Here is a 23,239-nt window from a genome sequence, read left to right on the forward strand (position 1 = left end):
CGGGTCAAGTATTCTGGGGTTTGGTTTCAGACAATGGGGCGTGGCTTGTTTTGCTATATATAGCCTGTTTTGTCACAGATTTTTTATAAAGATGGAGATAGTGCCACTCCAGTTCTTGCCATCATTATGGAAGTACTGCTAGCCTTTACCTTATCCCCCCCTGTGGGATTACCTTATCCTCTGTACATGTATTGTAATTACTCCATGTGAAAATGTTCTTTAAATAATCCAACAACACTGTACATTTTTTTGCATATAATTTATTATGTACTTGGTATATGTATGTATGTTTGTGTCCCCGTACCCCTCTGGCTGGCTCTAACCTTACATCGCAGTGGAGGATTTTAGAATGCTTCTTGTGCCCTAGTGATGAAAACATAATTTTTAGTACATCTGGGGCAATGCCTGGGTTTGGCTTGGTGCTGGTTTTGGTTGGCTCTGTAGTCGGGCTCGCTCTTGATTGCTTCTCAGAACCTGGTTTATGAAGAATTCGCTCTCCTGTCCCACATCGGTCAGCCGCAGATCAAACTCCAACAGGGTCTTGTTCTCCGACATCCCTTCCAGCAGCTGCTTCCCGCCATCCTGGAGACACAACGGAGATCATATGATGCCGGACATACAGTAACTCCAAAGCTCTCATCAGACTCATAAAATTTGCCGACCCTTCAAGGTAAAGTATGGAATGACGTGTTCTGTGTATGTGGTGCATTGAGCATCACCATGTAGGCTAATCCTGCTCATGCATCACAATGAGGTCACATCCGGTTCCATAGGGCAGAAGGTTACAGAGATTTTACATGCATAAAGTGACAGGTTCACTTGAAAGAACCCCTTTCCCCCAGTCCTAATGCCCTGTACATGTGGTCGGACTTTCCAGACGGAAAATGTGCGATTGGATCGCGTTGGCGGAAAATCCGATCGTGTGTGGGCTCCATCTGACTTTTTCCGTCGGAATTTCCGACACAAAGTTTAAGAGCTGGATCTAAAATTTTCTGACAAAATCGAAATTCCGATCGTGTGTAGGCAGTTCCGACGGACAAAGTGCAACGCATGCTCAGAATAAATTAAAAGACGAGAGCTATTGGCTACTTGCCCCGTTTATAGTCCCGACGTACGTGCTTGATGTCACCCCGTTCTGAACGGTCGGATTTTCCGACAACTTTGTGCGACCGTGTGTATGCAAGACAAGTTTGTCCCAAAATCAGCACAACTCTGACGGATTTTGTTGTCAGAATGTCCGACCGTGTGTATGGGGCATAATTCTGCGTAATGTGGGGCAGAAGGGGCAGCTTCCCCTGGCCCAGTAATTATTTGGGGCTCAAAGCAGCTGCCCCTTGAGCCCGCACTGCCCACAAATAGTTGATAAGTGGATTTGGCTATTACTCAGGAGACGAGGGTGGAATTAAATATTAGGGGGCGCTGGTAATAGGTTGAGTGTTATGTCAGCAGCCTGTGTGGTGATTGGCCAGCTCGGTAAGGTAAATCTTGTCCAGGGAAAGTTCCTGTCAGTCCCAAGCACAGTCACGCTAACCCCTCAACATGTCTGACAAGCCGCAGACCATCAGCCCACCCAAGAACTTCTTCGCTGGACGGTTCCGCAGGGTGTGCCTGGTGTTCGCCTGACATCCTTTGGACACTACCAATGTGAGACCACTGTGGGGGGAGGGAACCAATGCAGGGGACTGTGGATGGAGGGAAGGGGGTCCTGTGTAATAATGGGGGTAGTATGGGGGAGATAAAGCCTGGTCAGGAAACATCAAACTAAAGAGAGTTTAAAATCTCAGGCTGGGAGTTGATATCCTCTTCTATTTTCTTAACCGACAAAAAGTTATAACTTAGACACTCACTGAGGACCTATTTTTACAGCATGTGCACTTATTGAGGACCTATTTTTACCATGTGGACACTTATTGAGGACCTATTTTTGGAGCATGGACACTCACTGAGGACCTATTTTTACCATGTGGACACTCACTGAGGACCTATTTTTGGAGCGTGCACACTCACCGAGGACCTATTTTTGGAGCGTGGACACTCACTGAGGACCTATTTTTGGAGCATGGACACTCACTGAGGACCTATTTTTGGAGCGTGGACACTCACTGAGGACCTATTTTTGGAGCATGGACACTCACTGAGGACCTATTTTTGGAGCGTGGACACTCACTGAGGACCTATTTTTGGAGCATGGACACTCACTGAGGACCTATTTTTGGAGCGTGGACACTCACTGAGGACCTATTTTTGGAGCGTGGACACTCACTGAGGACCTATTTTTGGAGCGTGGACACTCACTGAGGACCTATTTTTGGAGCGTGGACACTCACCGAGGACCTATTTTTGGAACGTGGACACTCACCGAGGACCTATTTTTGGAGTGTGGACACTCACTGAGGACCTATTTTTGGAGCGTGCACACTCACTGAGGACCTATTTTTGGAGCGTGGACACTCACTGAGGACCTATTTTTGGAGCGTGGACACTCACTGAGGACCTATTTTTGGAGCGTGGACACTCACTGAGGACCTATTTTTGGATCGTGGACACTCACTGAGGACCTATTTTTGGATCGTGGACACTCACTGAGGACCTATTTTTGGAGAGTGGACACTCACTGAGGACCTATTTTTGGAGAGTGGACACTCACTGAGGACCTATTTTTGGAGAGTGGACACTCACTGAGGACCTATTTTTACAGTGTGGACACTCACTGAGGACCTATTTTTGGAGAGTGGACACTCACTGAGGACCTATTTTTACAGTGTGGACACTTAGTGAGGACTTATTTTTACAGTGTGGACACTTATTGAGGACCTATTTTTGGAGCGTGGACACTCACTGAGGACCTATTTTTGGATCGTGGACACTCACTGAGGACCTATTTTTGGATCGTGGACACTCACTGAGGACCTATTTTTGGAGAGTGGACACTCACTGAGGACCTATTTTTGGAGAGTGGACACTCACTGAGGACCTATTTTTGGATCGTGGACACTCACTGAGGACCTATTTTTGGATCGTGGACACTCACTGAAGACCTATTTTTGGATCGTGGACACTCACTGAGGACCTATTTTTGGAGAGTGGACACTCACTGAGGACCTATTTTTGGAGAGTGGACACTCACTGAGGACCTATTTTTGGAGAGTGGACACTCACTGAGGACCTATTTTTACAGTGTGGACACTCACTGAGGACCTATTTTTGGAGAGTGGACACTCACTGAGGACCTATTTTTACAGTGTGGACACTCAGTGAGGACTTATTTTTACAGTGTGGACACTTATTGAGGACCTATTTTTGGAGCGTGGACACTCACTGAGGACCTATTTTTGGATCGTGGACACTCACTGAGGACCTATTTTTGGATCGTGGACACTCACTGAGGACCTATTTTTGGAGAGTGGACACTCACTGAGGACCTATTTTTGGAGAGTGGACACTCACTGAGGACCTATTTTTGGATCGTGGACACTCACTGAGGACCTATTTTTGGATCGTGGACACTCACTGAGGACCTATTTTTGGAGAGTGGACACTCACTGAGGACCTATTTTTGGAGAGTGGACACTCACTGAGGACCTATTTTTGGAGAGTGGACACTCACTGAGGACCTATTTTTACAGTGTGGACACTCAGTGAGGACTTATTTTTACAGTGTGGACACTCACTGAGGACCTATTTTTGGAGCGTGGACACTCACTGAGGACCTATTTTTACAGTGTGGACACTCACTGTGGACCTATTTTTGGAGGGTGGACACTCGGGGCTCGTTCATATGCGCTTTGATCTCTGACGAGCGCTAAGGCGGTGAAGAGTGTGATAGACTTACCCAGGACAGGGGCTTTTGGAGGGGACTGAATGCTAGCCTCTAGCATACTGACTATGGGCCCTGGGTTTTAAGGGAACACTAGTGCGCCACAACAGACAGGGGTTATAATTCCTGCTGCTGCTGAGTCATGTATACACCCTTGGCCACTGTCTTTGCATCAAAGGGGAAGCAGTTAGGGGTGGGGGGTTCAGATCAAAGTGTGGCTCAACAGCAGGATGGCTCACAACCTCACATGTGAACAAGCCTTTAGGACCTATTTTTGAAACATGGACACTCACTGTGGACCTATTTATGAAGCGTGGACTCTTGCTTAGGGCTCTTTCATATGCGTTTTGATCTCTGAAGAGGGTTCCGCATTTGGATCACTCTTCAGAGATCATTTAACAAGCCCTTATGATCTATTTTTGGAGTGCGGGCACTCGCTGAGAAGCTATTTGAAAAGAAAGGGCACAATGCACATCAACAAGTTAATCAACACAGGTCCAATCACTTGAACAGTTCCTGCCCCTGGAATCTCTCCTCAAATGCGTTTCACTCGAAAGGGCTTACTTGTAGAGTGAAATGCATTAACAGTGAAGTCCTAGGGGGGTGGGGACTGTTGCAGTGATTGTCAACATCACACAGATTGTAGTTTATTGAAGCGTTATGCACTGGTGTACACTGACAGGGGTTTTAATTCTTACTTTTGCAAAGTTAGAGTGGAACTTAAAGTGGTGTTGCCACCAAAAAATTAAAAGTGCTTAAAATTCGTAAAAAAAATAAAAAAAAAATAATTGGCAAAAAAAAATTTTTTTACTCACCTCTAAATACCGGTTGCTAGGGGGTCCCTCGTAATCTGCCTTCCTCATTGCCCAGGCTGGTGACATCACTTCCCCTCGCGCCGCACATTCACCTGGGACCTGTCATGTGTCCCAGGTGACTGTACGGCGTATCACGGCGCCCTGCGCCGCTCGCGCATGCGCAGTGGGTGCCCGGCTGTGAAGCCACAGCCGGGTGCCCACAGTATGCATGACGGCGCCGCGAGCGGAGCGGGGAGCAAGGGGGGGGGGCTTCGTTCCCCCGCATCGCTGGACCCTGGGGCAGGTAAGTGTCCGATTATTAAAAGCCAGCAGCTGCAGTATTTGTAGCTGCTGACTTTTAATTTTTTTTTTTTAGGGGGTACCCCACTTTAACCCTTCTATCCTTTACAGTCAAGGAACTGCCATCTTTTTTTTTTTTCCTTTTTTTTTCCTTTTTTTACAGGGAACTGTTCTAACTGTATTTGGGGATTCTGGGAGGATATTTATTGGGATTGGTTGAACTTCAAAGACACATGCATCTATATATCTGCAGTGCAGACCACCACCAGGTAAGGCTGAGTCGGGCACATACCAATCCAATGCGGTTGCTGGAGAGGCTGATGCTCTTGAGTGTGGTGTTCTGGGTGAGGACCTGTGCCAGGACAGTTGCAGTGGGTTCAGACAGCTCGTTGCTCCCCAGATGCAGCGTTATTAGGGTGCTGTTTTTCAGCAGAGCGTTAGAGAGCTCCTGCCCACCCTCATCCCCGATGTGGTTCAGGCGTAGATTCAGCGTATTGAGGATGGTGTTTTTGGACAAGGCGTGAGCAATGGCCTTAGCTCCATGCACACCCACGTTGTTGTTGCACAGGTTGAGGATCTGAAGCTGGCTCTGGTTCAGAAGTTTGCCGATAGCACGAGCTCCGCGGTCTGAGATCTGGTTGTGTGACAGGTCAAGGTGAACCAGAGATGGATGGTCTAGTAAACTCCTGATTAGGATACGGGCCTTGTCATCGTCCACTTTACTTTTGTGCAACCTGAAGACCTGGAATATGTGGGGAGAATCATTAGTAGGAAAAGGCAATAGTAATACTAATTAGTAAGGCTGGTTTCACATATGTGCGGCCGCGGGTTCATGCCTGGGGTCCGATGCGTGTCTGTTTACCGGTTCAGGTGCAGTGATTCAAGACCAAATTTTTTCTTGAATTCACACCTGAACCGGACCAAAACACGCACAGAACCCCTTTTCAATCCAGACCGCGGCCAACCTGACATGTGTGAACCCGCTCCATTGATTACCAGCCACACTTGCGTGTCATACCAATTAGATGCGGGGGAAACCCACAACCAATTTGCATATGTGTGAACCCAGCCTCAGCCCTTGTACACACGGTCGGAGAATCAGTCGGAATGTGTCCTATCAGACCGTGTTGTCGGATAATCCGACTGTGTGTGGTCTGCATCGGACTGATTCCGTCGGAATATCCGTCGGACCCAATTTTCCAACTTGTTGGAAATATTTTCCGACCAACTGGGCCGATCGGACATACTCCGATCATGTGTAGAGAATTTTGATCGGACAAAGTGCCACGCATGCTCAGATCAAATTCCTACATCAAAGCTATTGGCTACTAGCCTGAACGTAGTCCCATCGTAACAAAACTACGTCATCACGTTCTGAACGATCAGATTTTTCGACAACTTAGTCCGACCGTGTGTATGCAACAGTTTCGGACAAGATCCGACGGGCAAAATCCGACGGATTTGGTTGGCAGAATGTCCGACCGTGTGTACAGGGGCTAATAGTACTACTATATATTCATAGTCATATTAATAGTAATAATAATTAGTAATAGTAATACTAATTAGTAGGAAGGAGGATGTTTGTGAAAAATGGAGCTAAGAAAAAGAGAGCCATGCTTACAGCAACCAATCAGAAAATGAGAGCTGTGCTTACAGCGGCCAATCAGAAAAAGAGAGCTATTCATACAGCGACCAATCATAAAAAGTGAGCAGTGCTTACAACAGTCAATTAGAAAAAGAGAACATGATATCAATGATCCATTAAAAAAAAGACAGTCATGCTTATAGCAACCAATCAGAACAAGAGAGCTGTGCTTACAGCAACCAATCAGAAAAAGAGAGCTGTTCTTACAGCAAAAAAATAGAAAAAGGCATGCTTACCATTCTCAATCAGATACTAGATATCTAACCTAGGTTATACCAACCCTTGGGGTTTGGAGGGTGCACCTGTCCCTGGGCCGTTTAGGTGAGGGGGCCGAGGCATCATTTCTTTATTTCTCTGTCCAGGCATTACATTCTTAAACCAGCATTTCTTTTCTTCACACCACTTCTATGCCATTAATTGTTCTCTGGGTTTCTATAAGGCACGTGTCAAACACAAGACCTGCGGGCCAAATCCAGCCCACCAGGCCATTTCATGTGGCCCTCCTGCAGCAGTGGCACCCCTCTCATCTCTGCCCCCACCTTGCAGTTGGCAGCATAGGGAGGACAGAACTCTTCCTACAGATCCCGTGCTTCTCTGTGCAGCCCCAGCACCTCCTCGTCCCCATCTCCCCTGGTCTCAGCGTTCAGCAGACTCCGGCAGCTGATTTCAGCACTCCTCTAGTCCTCCTCCAGACCCTGCACTTTCTGCCTCCCAACTCTGCCCCCCCCCCCAGCTTATTCCCGGCAGAAGCACAAGGTAAGGGGGTGCACTATGATGTAAGGAATGGTGGGGGACCCTTGACTTTCCATGGTACAGGGGCTCTTGACATCTGATGTAAGGGGAGTGGGGTGCTCTGGACATATGCTCTTACAAATGCTACTGGCCCTTTGAGGGCAATCGTATTGCCTGTGAAGAAAAAGAGTTTGACAACCCTGCTCTAATGGAAGTTAGAACCCCTTTTTATTAAATATAAGTGGAGGAAGACTTGTGAAGAACACATGATCAGTTAGCATTCAGAATGCCATGATAGCCCCAAAAGCTCGAAAGATCTATTGTTCAAACAGATATTTACGATCCAGAAGCTGCAGCACACCCCCTTTCCACACCTAATTGTGTTTCCAATCACACTTGGACCAACAGTGAGATGTGGAATGTGAACTTAGGATTCTGAAAGGCTCTGCCATCTTGTTCTGGTAAGGTTATGAGAACTTTGACAGACCTACAACAGCAATAACTGTCCTGGGAGGGTAGGATGGAGCCCTGGCAGGAGCAGCTTTTTTACTAACATATTACGCTAAGGCCCCTTTCACACTGGGGCGCCGTTTTAGCGGCGGTCAGCGGCTACTAGCGAGGGTTAAAACCACGTGCAATGCGCCGCTGGAGCGGCGCTTTGCCGGCGGTATATCTGCGCTGTCCCATTGATTTCAATGGGTAGGAGCGGTTTAGGAGCGGTGAATACACCGCTCCTTTCACCGCTCCAAAGTTGCGGCTAGCAGGACTTTTTTCACCGTCCTGCTAGCGCACCGCTCCAGTGTGAAAGCCCCTCGGGCTTTTATACTGGAGTGAAGGGGGCCGTTTTTTTCAGGCGCTACACAGGCGCTATTTTTAGCGATGTAGCGCCTGAAAACCGACCCAAAGTGAGAAAGGGGCCTTAGAGCGGCGCTGCTGTCTCTTCCTTCTTCTCATTACCATAGAGTTTCTTCTGCTCTCCTGAGCTGGCTGCCTCTTTCAACACCGACCAGAACTTTTAATACAGGATCTGGATCCAGAAGGAAATGGACTTAGCTTCCAAATACTAACTGGACTTCTATTATTATTATTGTTGTTTATATATCTCACTAGCTGCCCCTGCCAGGGCTCCATCCTACCCTCCCAGGACAGTTATTGCTGTTGTAGGTCTGTCAAAGTTCTCATAACCTTACCAGAACAAGATGGCAGAGCCTTTCAGAATTCTAAAGCCACATTCCACATCTCCCTGTTGGTCCAAGTGTGATTGGAAACACTATTACCCTGTTTCCCCCAAAATAAGACCTAGCGTGATTGTTGGTGATGGCTGCAATATAAGTCCTACACCCCAAATAAGCCCTAGTTAAAGTCCTTGTAGGTCTTATTTGAGGGGTAGGGCTTAGCTCCTGTACACACGGTCGGAGATTTCCACAACCAAATCCGTCGGATTTTGTCCGTCGGATCTTGTCCGAAACTGTTGCATACACACGGTCGGACAAAGTTGGCGAAAAATCCGATCTTTCAGAACGTGATGACGTAATTTCGTTACGATGGGACTACATTCAGGCTAGTAGCCAATAGCTTTGATGTAGGAATTTGATCTGAGCATGCGTGGCACTTGGTCCGATCAAAATGCTCTACACATGATCGGAGTATGTCCGATCGAACCAGTTGGTCGGGAAATATTTCCAACATGTTGGAAAATTGGGTCGGACGGAGATTCGGACGGAATCAGTCCGATGTATACCACACACAGTCGGATTATCCGACGACACGGTCCGATGGGACACATTCCGACGGATTCTCCGTGTACAAGGCTTTATATTGCAGCCATCACCGAAAATCACGCTAGGTCTTATTTTCGGGGAAACAGGGTAGGTGTGGAAAAAGGGGTGTGCTGCAGCTCCTCAGAGCCAATCGCTTACCTTCAGGTCTCTGAAGGTCTTGAAGGTGTCGGCCAGCAGATTGCAGTCCCGCTCTGTGAACCTAAAGAGGTTCCACTCAAAGTTCATGCCGCAACCTTTAACCCCATAGACAAGGTGCAGTTCCTCTAGACCATGTAGTGAATTGGCTATGAGGTTGAAATCAAAGTGGTCCATGGAGGGAAGGTCACCACCGACCTCACTTTCTTCCTCAGAGATCTCATCGGACTCCTCGTCCCTCTTGATCTCCACCCTCACCGGTGGCAGCAGCTGCTGGATGTCCAACCTCTTCACATAGTCCTTGCTGAGCTCAGCAATCTCACAGATGGTCCGGATCTCGGTCACATCAGGTATGAAGCGTTCAATGAGGTTCTGCAGGTGTCTCTCGAAGAATAACCTTTTCCAGCTAGAGCCATAGCGGGAGACGTCACAGACAGGCCAACGTTCAACGCAACAACGTCTCCAGTATTCTTCATAACTGATCAGATTTGCCGTCACCTGAAGGGGCAGTGAGGTGGAGAGAGCGTCCAAGACTTTGACCCTGTGCTTCGGGAGCAACTTATCCAGAATAGGTTTATCTGTGGACATTTAACAGAAAGAGAATTGTTCAGACAAGTAACACCATAGGCAGAACATTTTTTGTATAAATAATGAAATTATTAAAAGGGACCTCATGAATAGGAATCAAACTACAAATCAAATAAAGTGCTAAGTGGTTAGTACTTCCGCAGCACTGGGGTAGTTGTTTTGAATCCCAAATACGGCTCTACCTGCCTAGAGTTTGCACATTCTCCCTGTGCCTGCGTGGGTTTCCTACTGAGAACATACTGTATATTCCTCAGTTCCTTTCTCTCCAGCCTCAGCTGCACCGATGAATGAATAGGAATCTCTCAGAGGCTTCCTTGCTCATTCACAAATGGAAGCATACAGGGCCGGTGCTACCACTAGGCAAACTAGGCAGCCGCCTAGGGCTCCCTGCTGCCTAGGGCGCCCTACTACCTAGGGCTCCCTGCTGCCTAGGGCTCCCTGCTGCCTAGGGCGCCCTACTACCTAGGGCGCCCTGCTGCCTAGGGCGCCCGGCCACTGGTCTTCATACTCACTTCTCTCTGCAGCAAGCAACTAATTATCAGTATCAGCAGACTACCGCTGCTCCGTTCGCACATATTGTCAGAGGTACAGTAGCAGTGGAGGACTGTGTCCCAACTCCTGAATGAATGGAAGCAAGCAAACATTCATTGATAGGCACTGATAGGCTGCATTAATGGGTGCTGGTGAGGCTGCATTTTATGGGCGCTGGTAGGCTGCATTGATGGGCGCTGGTGAGGCCGCATTTGATGGGCGCTTCATTCAAAAAGGTGGGGGTTACATGGGCAGGGAAAAGGGGGTGGAGTCAAGGGTGGAGTCAGGGGTGGGGCTAAGGGGAGGCGGCAAAATGAGGTTTCGCCTAGGGTGTCAAAAATCCTTGCACCAGCCCTGGAAGCATAGTAAACTGAGTTTACTATGCATCAGCGATAAATGTACAAAGGAGTGATCAGTACCAATCACTTACTGTGTTCATTCAGGAAAGAAACGGGCCAGTAAATATGACATATTTACCCCCCCCCCCCCCCCGCACTCTCCATTCTGAAACCAATGCTCTGTGTGCCCGCAGCAGCCGCCAGGAGAGGAGAGAAGGGAGGCCGACAGTGCTGCGGGGAGGGTGGCAGCACACAGGGGAGCCTGGACAGCACAGGGTTGTGGGTGATCAAAGTGGGGGGTGTGGGGAAGAGGAGGCAGTACAGCTGACCTCCCTGATCAGCAGGTGCCCAGGCCACCATTTTGAACCAGGCACAGTACAGGAGCGATGGTGGTACTGCTTTATCTGCAGCCCTGTTGATAATCATCAGTCAGTTGTTTGTTTACAACACAGGAGCACATTATGCCTGTTTACATACAAAGATTATGTCTTAAAATGTAACTTCACTTTGGTTGAGGAAAAAAAAAACCTGCTGGGGGTGATCAATGTATATATTGCAGGGATTTTAACCTTTTTCTGCCCATGTAACACAAATGTGTTGCTGCAAAAGGGTGGACATTAACGCCAAAACACTGCACATTTACGTAGCTGGGTGGCCGATGTTTTTGTGCTGGGAGTGGGCTCAATGCGTGTTCCCGGTGTCCTATCATATAAGGTCCTCCATCCAAAAGTGTCCGCTGCGTACTGCGCATGCGCAGTACACAGCAACACAGATTCCGAAAACTGCCGAGGATGAACGGCGTCTGCGCCGTGAGTCCAGGTTCTAGCCCCACCATCCAAGTGGACATAGAGTAGGAATATAAAAGAGCCGAGCGCAGCGAGGCCGAGCCCCGAAGCGTGGCGAGCGAAGCTCACCCGTAAGGGGCCCTCTAATATTCACAACCCTATGTCCGCTTGGATGGTGGGGCTACCACCTCCACTCACGGCGCAGGCGCCGTTCAGCTTCGGAGATTTTCCGAAACTTTGTCTGCTCCGTACTGCGCATGTGCAGTACGGGGCGGACACTATATGATGCCCGGACATTATAAGGCAGAGCATCGGGACAGAGACTGAGCCGTCACAGACAGCTCTCAGTCCGGAGTAATGATCGGTCGCTGGCAGGACTATCTCCCAATCATGTGACCACTGTGACAGCCAATCAAAATCGCTGAGCATTCCTGTCCCCTGGGCGTCCGGGAAGAGGCTAACAAACGTTGTTGGGGATTTCTACCTTTTACTGTTCTGAAGAAATAGCTGTTTGTTTCACTATATACTTTCCAGACTGATTTCTCAATAGGAGAACCTGTGTTCATTATAAAGCTGGGTTCACACTATTTGTGGAAGTGGCTCACAGCAGGGGTCCGGCACATCCCTGTTCACCATTTTAGGGGCGAATCAGGTCCAAATTTTTGCCTGAAACAGAGCCAAAGATGCACAGGACCCCTCTTCGCCCCGGAGATGTGTGAACTGGCTCCAATGACAGCCAGTCACAGTCTCCTGTAATGCGAATTGGATGTGGGAAAAAAACCCGCACTCAATTCACATAAAGTTCCTTAAAAAAGTATTCATACTCTTGAAATTTTCCACATTTTGCCATATTACAGCCAAAAATATAAATGTATTTTATTGGGATTTTATATGATAGACCAACACAAAGTGGCTCATAATTGTGAAGTGGAAGGAAAATTATAAATTATTTTTTACAAATAATAATCTGAAAAGTGTGGCGTGCATTTGTATTCAGCCCCCTTTACTCTGATACCCCCAACTAAAATCTAGTGTAACCAATTGCCTTTAGTAGTCACCTAATTAGTAAAGAGAATACACCTGTGTGTAATTTAATTTCACAATAAATACAGCTGTTCTGTGAAGCCCTCAGAAGTTTGTTAGAGAACCTTCGTGAAAAAACAGCATGAAGGCCAAGGAACACACCAGACAGGTAAAGTTGTGGAGAAGTATAAAGCAGGGTTAGGTTATAAAAAAACATCCCAAGCTTTGACCATCTCACGGAGCTCTGTTCAATCCATCATCGGAAAATGGAAAGAGTATGGCACAACTGCAAACCTACCAAGACATGGCCGCCCACCTAAACTGACCGGCCGGGCAAGGAGAGCATTCATCAGAGAAGAGCCAAGAGGTCCATGGTAACTCTGGAGGAGCTGCAGAGATCCACAGATCAGGTGGGAGAATCTGTCCACAGGACAACTATTAGGCCGCGTACACACGGGCGGACTGTTCGCTCAACTTTGTCCGCTGAACAGTGTTTCAGCGGACAGTCCGCCCGTGTGTGGGGCTTTCAGCGGACAGTTTCAGCGGACAGTTTGACGGACAAAGTCTTTCGGAAATTCCGAAAAACTGTCCGCTGAAACTTTGTTTGAGCGAACAGTCCGCCCGTGTGTAGGCTACTTTCGAAATGAGCAAACTGTTCCCGCTCGGAGGAAAGTCCGCTCATTTCGAGCGCGTGTGAAGGTAGGCGGGGCCCGCGACGGAGACGTCGCTGGCTCCGCCGCCTGGAATGAACTTAAAGGGGAACCCCAACGCCGAAAAAAATCGGCGTGGGGGTCCCCCCAAAGTCCACAACAGACCCTTGTCCGAGCACGCTACCCGGCCGGCCAGGAAAGGGGGGCGAGCGAGCGCGCCCCCCCTCCTGAGCCGTACCAGGCCGCGTGCCCTCAACATGGGGGGTGCCTTGGGGAAGGGGGGGCCGCGCGGCCCCCCCACCCCAAAGCACCTTGTCCCCATGTTGATGAGGACAAGGGCCTCTTCCCGACAACCCTGGCCGTTGGTTGTCGGGGTCTGCGGGCGGGGGGCTTATCGGAATCCGGGAGCCCCCTTTAATAAGGGGGCCCCCGGATACCGGCCCCCCACCCTATGTGAATGAGTATGGGGTACAATGTACCCCTACCCATTCACCTGTAAAATAAAAGTACCCAAAAAAAAAACACAACACACGAGAAAAAATATTTTATTGCACAGCTCCGGGGGTCTTCCGTCTTCGGGGGTCTTCTCGCCGGACTCCTCCGCTATCTTCGTGTAGTTCTTTTGCTAGCGGAGGAGTCCGGCTTTCTTCCTCCCCGCCGCCGGCCTCTTCTCCCGACTTCGGGGGTCTTGTCCCCCTCTTCGGTTCTTCTGCCGGGCCACCGCGCCTTCTTGTAGCTCTTTTGCAGGCGGTGGCCCGGTCTTCTGTCGCCGCTGTCGCCGTCGCCGCCTTCCGTTCTTCTTCTTCTTCTTCTTCTTGTTCTTCTTCTTCTTCTCCAGGAGATGTTGACACGACGCTCTCTCCGGCCGGAATGCCAGAGCCGCCCTGCGCTGCCACTTATATAGTGACAATGGGGCGGTGTCACATGGTATATGTCACATGGGTTGGTCACATGGGTTGATGTCACATGGTGACCCCGCCCCCTTACGATGTCATAGTCCCCATGTGACATCAACCCATGTGACCAACCCATGTGACATATACCATGTGACACCGCCCCATTGGCACTATATAAGTGGCAGCACAGCGCGGCTCTGGCATTCCGGCCGGAGAGAGCGACGTGTCAACATCTCCTGGAGAAGAAGAAGAAGAAGAAGAAGAAGAAGAAGAAGAAGAAGAAGAAGAAGAAGAACGAAAGGCGGCGACAGAAGACTGGGCCACCGCCTCTAAAAGAGCTATAAGAAGGCGCGGTGGCCCGGCAGAAGAACCGAAGAGGGGGACAAGACCCCCGAAGTCGGAAGAAGAGGCCGGCGGCGGGGAGGAAGAAAGCCGTTCTCCTCCGCTAGCAAAAGAGCTACAAGAAGATAGCGGAGGAGTCCGGAGATTACCCCCGAAGACGGAAGACCCCCGGAGCTGTGCAATAAAATATTTTAACCCTGTGTTGTGTTTTTTTTTGTACTTTTTTTCACAGGTGAATGGGTAGGGGTACATTGTACCCCATACTCATTCACATAGGGTGGGGGGCCGGTATCCGGGGGCCCCCTTCTTAAAGGGGGCTCCCGGATTCCGATAAGCCCCCCGCCCGCAGACCCCGACAACCAACGGCCAGGGTTGTCGGGAAGAGGCCCTTGTCCTCATCAACATGGGGACAAGGTGCTTTGGGGTGGGGGGGCCGCGCGGCCCCCCCTTCCCCAAGGCACCCCCCATGTTGAGGGCACGCGGCCTGGTACGGCTCAGGGGGGGGGGGCGCGCTCGCTCGCCCCCCCTTTCCTGGCCGGCCGGGTAGCGTGCTCGGACAAGGGTCTGTTGTGGACTTTGGGGGAACCCCCACGCCGATTTTTTTCGGCGTTGGGTGTCCCTTTAAGTCCATTCCAGGCGGCGGTGCCCGCGACGTCTCCTTCGCGGGCCCCGCCTACCTGTACACGCGCTCGAAATGGGCGGACTTGCTTCCGCCTTACGTGGGCGAGTCCGTTCATTTCAAAAGTTGAGCGAACTGTTTGGCAAACAGTTCGCTGAAACAGTCCGCTCAAAAAGTGCCGTGTGTGGGCAAGTCCGCTCATGCAAATTTTGAGCGGACTGTTGCGGCAACTGTTTGACGAACAAAGTTTCAGCAAACAGTCCCCGCGTGTGTACGCGGCCTAAGTCGTCTCTCCACAAATCTGCCCTTTATGGAAGAGTGACAAGAAGAAAGACATTGGAGAAAGAAAGTCATAAGAAGTCCAGTTTGCAGTTTGTGAGAAGCCATGTGGAGGACACAGCAAACATGTGGAAGAAGGTGATCTGGTCAGAGGAGACCAAAATTGAACGTTTTGGCCTAAAAGCAAAATGCTATGTGTGGCGGTAAACTAATGCCGCGTACACACGACCGGACTTTCTGGCAGGCTAGGTCCAAAGGGAATTAGTCCGTCGGACAATCCGATCGTGTGTGTGGGCTAATCCGTTCGTTTTTCGGGACTAAAATCCGGTGGACCTAGAAATGGAACATGTTTCAAATCTATCCGACGGACTCAAATCGGGAAAACCGTTTTTCTGTGTGCTGGTCCGACTGGCCAAATACAATGCAAGGGCAGCTATTGGCTACTGGCTATTGAACTTCCTTTTTTTGTCCCGTTTACGTCATCACTTTCAAAACGAACAGACTTTCCAACTGACTTAGTCCGTTCGTGTGTGGCCAAGTCCGTTTGTTCAGAAAGTCCGTTGGAACTCCGCCGAAAGTCCGTCGGGAAGAATGTCAGACCTAGTTTGCCGGAAAGTCCGGTCGTGTGTATGCGGCATTACTCTGCACATCACCCTGAACACACCATCCCCATTCTCCAGCAGGGACAGGGAAGCTGGTCAGAGTTGATGGGAAGATGGATGGAGACAAATACAGGACAATCTTAGAAGAAAACCTGTTAGAGTCTGCAAAAGACTTGAGACCGGGGTGGACGTTCACCTTCCAGCAGGACAACGACCCGAAACATCCAGCCAGAGCTACAATGGAATGGTTTACATCAAAGCATATTCATGTGTTAGAATGGACCAGTCACAGTCCAGACCTAAATCACATTGAGAATCTGTGGCAAGAATTGAAAATTTCTGTTCACAGACGCTCTCCATCCAATCTGACAGAGCTTGAGATATTTTACAAAGAAGAATGGGCAAAAATGTCCCTCTCTAGATGTGCAAAGCTGATAGAGACATCCCCAACCCCCATCTGCAGCAGTAATTGCAGAGAAAGGGGGTTCTACAAAGTATTGACTCCGGGGGGCAGCATACAAATGCCCCCCACACTTTTCACATATTTATTTGTAAACATTTTTGAAAACCATTTATAATTTTCCTTCCACTTCACAATTATGTGCCACTTTGTGTTGGTCTATCACATAAAATCCCAATAAAATACATTTACGTTTTTTGGATGTAACCTGACAAAATGTGGAACATTTCAAGGGGTATGAATACTTTTTCAAGGCACTGTAAGTATGAACCCAGCCTAACCACTGGTGAACTTTCAGTGGTTTAATGAAGAGCGCTGCATTGTCTGCAACCCTTAGTTAAGCCTTAGCGAGTATCTTACCAAAAATGTCATTCCTATTGCGGGAGTGCCTACATTTTTTTGTGTCTTACTGCAGACTTCTGGGAAAATCAGTGAGCCAATAACACAAGCAGGAAATTACGTTTCTGGGGACTTTTTGTACACCCCCGGTACGGTACGGTGTACAGAAAACCCTCAGGTTTCCATATTGCATTGAATTTTTCGACAGTTTTCGAAAATTTCAGCAGCTGCAGATTGAAATGGAAAAGTATTTTTTTTTAAAACTATATTAACCACTTGCCGCCCGCCCTATAGGCAATTGACGGCGGCAAAGTGGTTTCATAATCCTGACCGGACGTCATATGACGTGATCAGGATTATGAGCCGCTGCGCGACCCCGGGGGCGCGCATCGCGGCGATCGTTGTTGCGGGGTGTCAGTCTGACACCCGGCAACTACGATCTCGGTAAAGGGTCTCCGACGGAGACCCTTTACCACGTGATCAGCCGTGTCCAATCAACGCTGATCACAGTGTAAATGGGAAGAGCCGGTGATCGGCTTTCCCTCACTCGCGTCTGTCAGACATAAGTAGAGGAGAGCCGATCGGCTGCTCCTCTGACAGGGGGGGGTCTGTGCTGATCGATTATCAGCACAGCCCCCCCGAGGATACCCACACTGGACCACCAGGGACGCCACCAGACCACCAGGGAAAAGGTAATCCTCCCTAGACCACCAGGGATGCCAGTCAGCACAATGGGTGCCAATCAGTGCCCATAATGGATGCCAATCAGTGCCCACAATGGGCATCACTGATTGGCATGCATTATTGTTTGGCACTGATTGGCATCCATTACTATAGTATAACACCAATGCCACCTATGAGTGCCCACCTGTGCTGCCTATGAGTGCCCACCTGTGCCGCCTATGAGTGCCCACCTGTGCCGCCTATCAGTGCCCACCTGTGCCGCCTATCAGTGCCCACCTGTGCTGCCTATCAGTGCCCATCCATGCCCATCTGTGCCGCCTATCCATGCCCATCTGTGCCGCCTATCCATGCCCATCTGTGCCGCCCATCTGTGCCGCCCATCCGTGCCAGCTATCAGTGCCAATTTGTGCCACCTATCAGTGTCCGTCCGTGTCGCCCATCCGTGTCGCCCATCAGTGCCGCCTATCAGTGCCACTTCATTGGTGCCCATCAGTGCCGCCTTATCAGTGCCCATCAGTGTAGCCCCATTAGTGCCCATCAGTGAAGGAGAAAACGTACTTATTTACAAAGTTTTGAAACTGAAACAAAAAAAAACATTTTTTTTTCAAAATTTTCGGTATTTTTTTATTTGTAGCGCAAAAAATAAAAACCGTAGAGATGATCAAATACCACCAAAAGAAAGCTTTATTTGTGGGAAAAAAATGATAAAAATTTCATTTGGGTACAGTGTAGCATGACCGCGCAATTGTCATTCAAAGTGCGACAGCGCTGAAAGCTCAAAATTGGTCTGGACAGGAAGGTGTTTAAGTGCCCCGGTATTGAAGTGGTTAAACTACAAACTGGCTTGTGTAGCAATTTTATATATTACATTATTTATTTTTTTAATAAAGGAATTTTTCTCCTTTAAATAATAATACAAGGTGGTTCAAAATTGCCCAGGAATCATGGAAGAAAAACATCTGTAAAAGGTTCCCAATGACCATAGTAAATGTAGGAAAAGCCGCAAGTTTCGATGTCATTCATAATGCATGCGTATCATAACCACAAACTCCCAGGAGGCAAGGAAGATAAAGGCCTATTGTCCTGGTGAAAATTCATTCTGTATTTGTATTTACTACACAATTTCAATTTTTTTCGTCCAGAAGAAGCTCATTTTCATTCTTGAGGATTCTCACTTGAAGTTTTTAAAAATCTTGGACCCCTGGATAACTTACAATACCCATCTGAACATAGATTGTACCCTATTCTCTGTATGAAGACCCCTACTCTTGAAATCTGCTATGTCCATCTGCTGGTCCACATGGGACTACTCTCCACTCTTTACATTGGTGATCAGTGGGAAGAATGCTCCTTAAATTGGTGATTAGCGGGAAAAAATGTTCTGGGAAGAATTCTCCTTACATAGGTGTCCAGTGAGAAGAATGCCCTTTACAATGGTGGTCATTGGGAAGAATTTAATTTACATTGGTGGGAAGGGAATTCCCTCACCATGCCAACATCCAAAATATATATATATAACGATTGAACAAGTAAAAAAACTGGTGGACTTTGTGGGCACATAATGAGAGGGAGAATCAATAAAAAGGTGTACATTTTATTACAGCATAATTAAAAAACATATAAACAACATACAAACAACACCCTGTATGAACACAGTTACCAGTTACCCAATAATTCCTCATATCTCTGCTACTGGAGGAACCCCAGGCCTGGGCACATCAGCTTCGGGAGCAACATGACCCTATCCTGGCTTCAGTCCATTCCTTTTTTTTTACTGCCATGGCTCAACTGTATGCTGATCCTTTCCATCACCAGACTGCTGAAACCATGCTGGGCCACTTACAACAGGGCTCCAGGCCTGTGGAGGATTATGTTTTAGAACTTTGTTTTCCTTTGTGCAGTGCTGGTACTGAGCGGAATAATTCAGCATTACATTTCCAATTTTGTCTCGGCCTGTCTGAAGCTATCAAAGATGAGCTTGCCAGAGTGGAAACACCCACCTACCTGAATGACTTAAAGCGGAGGTCCACCCTAAAGTGGACATCCGCTCATCGGAACCCTCCCCCCCTCCGGCGCCACAATTGGCACCTTTCAGGGGGGAGGGGGGTGCAGATACCTGTACAGTACAGGTATTCTGCACCCACTTCCGGGATAGCTCTCTGCGGAAAGGGGCGTAGATTACGCCCCTTTCCGCAAGTGCCCCGCTGCCTGCTGGGAAACACACAGATCCCAGAGGCAGCAGGGACCGTCCTTATTGCGCAGCGCTATTCGCACATGCGCAGTAGGGAACCGGGAAATGAAGCCGAAAGGCTCCATTTCCTGATTCCCATACCCAAGATGGCGGCGGCAGCACCTTACAGACGATCTAGAGATCGGCTTCGGGTGCCGACATCGTGGGCGCGCTGGACAGGTAAGTGTCACTATTTTAAAAGTCAGCAGCTGCAGTATTTGTAGCTGCTGGCTTTTTAAAAAAAACGCGGAGTCCCGGTGGACTCCCGCTTTAATTAATCTCTGTATACAGACTGACTGCCACCTGCGTCAAAGACAGTTAAAAAGAGCTGGAAATCTCCACCAAATGCCTGCCCACTCCAAGGTCCCATCCCCTGCCTCCTTCTGGGCCATGCCTAAGAACGCCACTGATGTCAAGAAGGTTCCAGATGCCAGCTTCCCCAGGTCTCCTCTGTCCAGAAAAGAACTCGACATCGCTGCACAACCTTTGTCTCTACTGTGGCAATGAAGGACACTTTCTACGGACATTGCTGCCAGTCTCCTTCCAGTTAGCAGGAAAGACACTCACTGTTTCCACCATTGTGGACTCTGGGGCCTGTTGTTGTTTTGTGGATTCTTCCTTTGCAGCCATGCATGAACTGCCCCGTGTGCAAACTTTTACCTGGTGTAAAAAGGGAGTGGAGATGCAGTCCCTCCTTTTGGTCTCTTGAGGCTGAGCCCTGCAGTTGCGGTCCTTTTTAAAATTGATATGGTAATGTGCCGGCGGGTAATTGAGGTAGAAATGGGGTGATTCATGGTCTTAGATGTCTCTGTTAGGGGGCAAGACCTGACCAATATCTATGGACCGCAGTCAAAATGGCGCAGGAAATGCCTCCTCACAGAGATCAAGCCCTTCCTTTTTACGTCCCAGCAGGTTGTCTTTGGAGGTGATTTTAACACCATAATTAGGCCTGAAGACAGGAGAGGCTCCATAGACAGGCTGGCGTACGATAGCGTTTTTCTTAGAGATATGGTGAGACAAGCAGGCCTGGTAGATGTGCATATTAAGCACTGCCCTGGCAGCACGGGATTCACATTTCAGAGAGGGAATAGTCAGAGTAGGATAGATAGGTTTTTTTATAAAGGAGAGAACTCTGTTTTCTCGGCTCCTGAGTTGAGGGCGGTGGAGTTCTCTGACCACTGTATGCTGTCTGTGACTCTGAATGTCTCTGACACTCCACCCAGGGGAAGGGGTACCTGGAAACTGAATTCGGCTCTCCTGGAAGATATGGAGGTAAGACAATCCTTTGAGGATATTTTTCAGGCACAGGTTTCTGGACTTTTGCAGCAGTAAGTCAGAGTGGTGTGAACTTGTGAAACAAAGGGCGATTGGACTTTTCAAGGCCATAAGTAAAGAGAAGCAGCTTGGTATGTACATTGCCTACCAGCATTTGCGGAGGAAGCTTGATCGTCTTGTCTCGTATAGAGGAGATCCAGGGGAGATCTCTGAGGTGAAGTTTCTTCTTAGAAAGTGTCAATACGACCGGCATGCCTCCTTGGTTCTGGAGAGGGATTATGGAAAATATCACTCGCCTGATCCTTACCAGAACTGTAAACAAGGCATAGCAGTTAAGACGGTCATAGGCCTGAGGGATAGTACGGGTTCCCTGGTGAAGTCCAGATCAGGGATCCTGGAGATCTTCAGATCATATTATGCAGATCTTCTAGGAAGAAAGGACCTTTGTCGGGACAAGATGGAAAGCTTTCTGGATTCTACTCCAGGATTGGGAAATGGTACATTGCCTTTGATGGATTTGACAGAACCAATTTCAGTGGATGAGGTAGTTCATGCTATAGAGAAGCTGGCTACCAAAAAAATCGCCTGGGCCAGATGGGTTGACAGCTGAATTCTACAAGTGTTTTAAGTCCATTCTGGCTCCCTTTTTAGCAGAGGTTTATAACAGCTGTCTAGAAGAGGGTTCGCTCCCTCCCTCCATGAGGCAATCCGCTGTGATTCTTCTGTCAAAAGGTAAAGACCCCTCAATGATTGAGAACTGGCGCCCCATCAGACTTCTCAATGTTGATAGAAAGATCTTGGCGAAGATTCTTTTTTGGCGCTTGTCGTCAGTGGCAGGCGATTTGTTGTCCAGTCATCACCACTGCTCGGTCCACTGCTCGGTCCAAGGTAGAAGTACCCTTTCAGCGGTTTTAGCTGTCCGGGAGGCTTTGGAGCGATGCAGGGCTGCTGGATGGAGAAAGTACTTGCTGGCATTGAATCAGGCGAAGGCTTTTGATAGAGTCAATCACGAGTACCTGTATTTGCTACTTGGTAGATATGGCCTGCAGGGGAGGTTTATAGATTGGCTGAAGACATTATATAAAGGGGCTGAGAGCTTCCCACTGGTTAATGGTTGGGTTGGACGGCCTTTTGAGGTTGGCTCTGGTGTGCGCCAGGATGTCCTCTGAGCCCCCTGTTATATGTATTCGCAATCGACCCCTTCATAAGAAGGCTAGAGAGTGGATCTTTGTGCGGGGTGCCTTTGGGCATTGCTGGTGTGCCGCCTTTGAAGGTCGTGGCCTATGCCTATGATGTGTCTGTTATTGTCTCTGGAACGGAGGAGGCGCTGGAGGTGGTCTCTATGATAGAGCAGTACACGGAGGCTTCTGGTTCTAAAGTCAACCATGAAAAGAGTGAAGTTTTCTGGATGGGTGAGGAGGGTGAAAGCTTCGTACTTCCGGATGCCTTCCCAGAGCCCCAGCAGGAAAGGTAACATGCTAGCAGAGAACCCGCCGGGATGGGTGGGTATTTTTCAATCTTGTTTTAGGCCTTTTCAGCAATGCTGGGAAGATGGCGGGCCAGTGAAAAGTCTGAGAGTCCAACATGGCAAGCTCCCGACTTATGTTGCCCCGTGTCTGAAAATACTTCGGCAGTGGCAGGTGACAGTGGAGGATATCAAGTCCCTCCCCAGGAAGCTTCTGGAGAAGAGGATTTTGAGCTCTGCTTTCAGTGTGTCACTGGCCTTAAGGGATTGCCCAGGCTCTGTAATGAGGGAGGGGTTGCGTTTAATCAATTTAGAAAGAATCCCCTTGAAGTTTAGGGATCAAGCCTGGCTCGCTTTCCATGGAAGGCTCTATGTGAGAGGGAACTTGAAGCATCGCCCTGTGGATGATCGGGATTGTCCTAGAGCGGAGTGTGTTGGTAAAGTGGAGTCTATGGACCACTTTTTGCTCCAGTGTCCCTTTAACATAGAGGTGTATAAAAGGGTGGGGAGGGCTCTAGGCATCCCCTTTTTCTATCGCATGAGTTATGCGGAGTGGGTGTATGGGGCATTCCTGACTCGCTGGGATTTTGATTTCGATACACTGTTTTTAGTTATAATAGTTGTCCATTACTTCACATGGAATGCACGGTGCCAGATTACCCTGCGGAAGAAAGTCCTCTCTGTTGAGGTGGTGGTGCACGATATTCTTGGTGAGGTTGGGAAAATTCGGGGTCTTGAGAGGGGCAGGGAGCCTCGCGCAGTCTGGATGAGGGCGTGGAGGAATATCAGACCTGCCTTTGGTGAACTGCCCATCTCTGGGTGAGGAGCTCTTTTCTTTTTCTGTTTCTTTCACTCCCTTAGCTTTTGTTGGTTAGTTTTTTGAAGAAGGGCTGAATGCATAATGGGTACAGGTTTGTTTCTTAACCTCA

The 23,239-nt window shown here is 48.7% G+C and overlaps 1 protein-coding gene across 1 annotated transcript in view; it reads right to left on the bottom strand.

Moving 5' to 3' along the window:
- Positions 1–240: 240 nt before the first annotated feature.
- The window catches only part of DRC5 (dynein regulatory complex subunit 5), a 45,273-nt gene continuing 22,274 nt past the window's right edge, over positions 241–23,239 (bottom strand). Inside the window, exons 3-5 of the mRNA XM_077485412.1 lie at positions 9,208–9,782; positions 5,204–5,653; positions 241–582 (exon numbers count right to left, since the gene is read on the bottom strand). Of these exons, the coding sequence (XP_077341538.1) occupies positions 385–582; positions 5,204–5,653; positions 9,208–9,782 (1,223 nt within the window). The 3' untranslated portion in view covers positions 241–384. The remainder of the gene's footprint in view (positions 583–5,203; positions 5,654–9,207; positions 9,783–23,239) is intronic.

This window comes from Lithobates pipiens, unplaced genomic scaffold (genome assembly GCF_037356315.1).
Source record: "Lithobates pipiens isolate NorthernLeopardFrog02 unplaced genomic scaffold, aLitPip1_a1.2 Scaffold_18, whole genome shotgun sequence".
Lineage (NCBI taxonomy): Eukaryota > Metazoa > Chordata > Amphibia > Anura > Ranidae > Lithobates > Lithobates pipiens.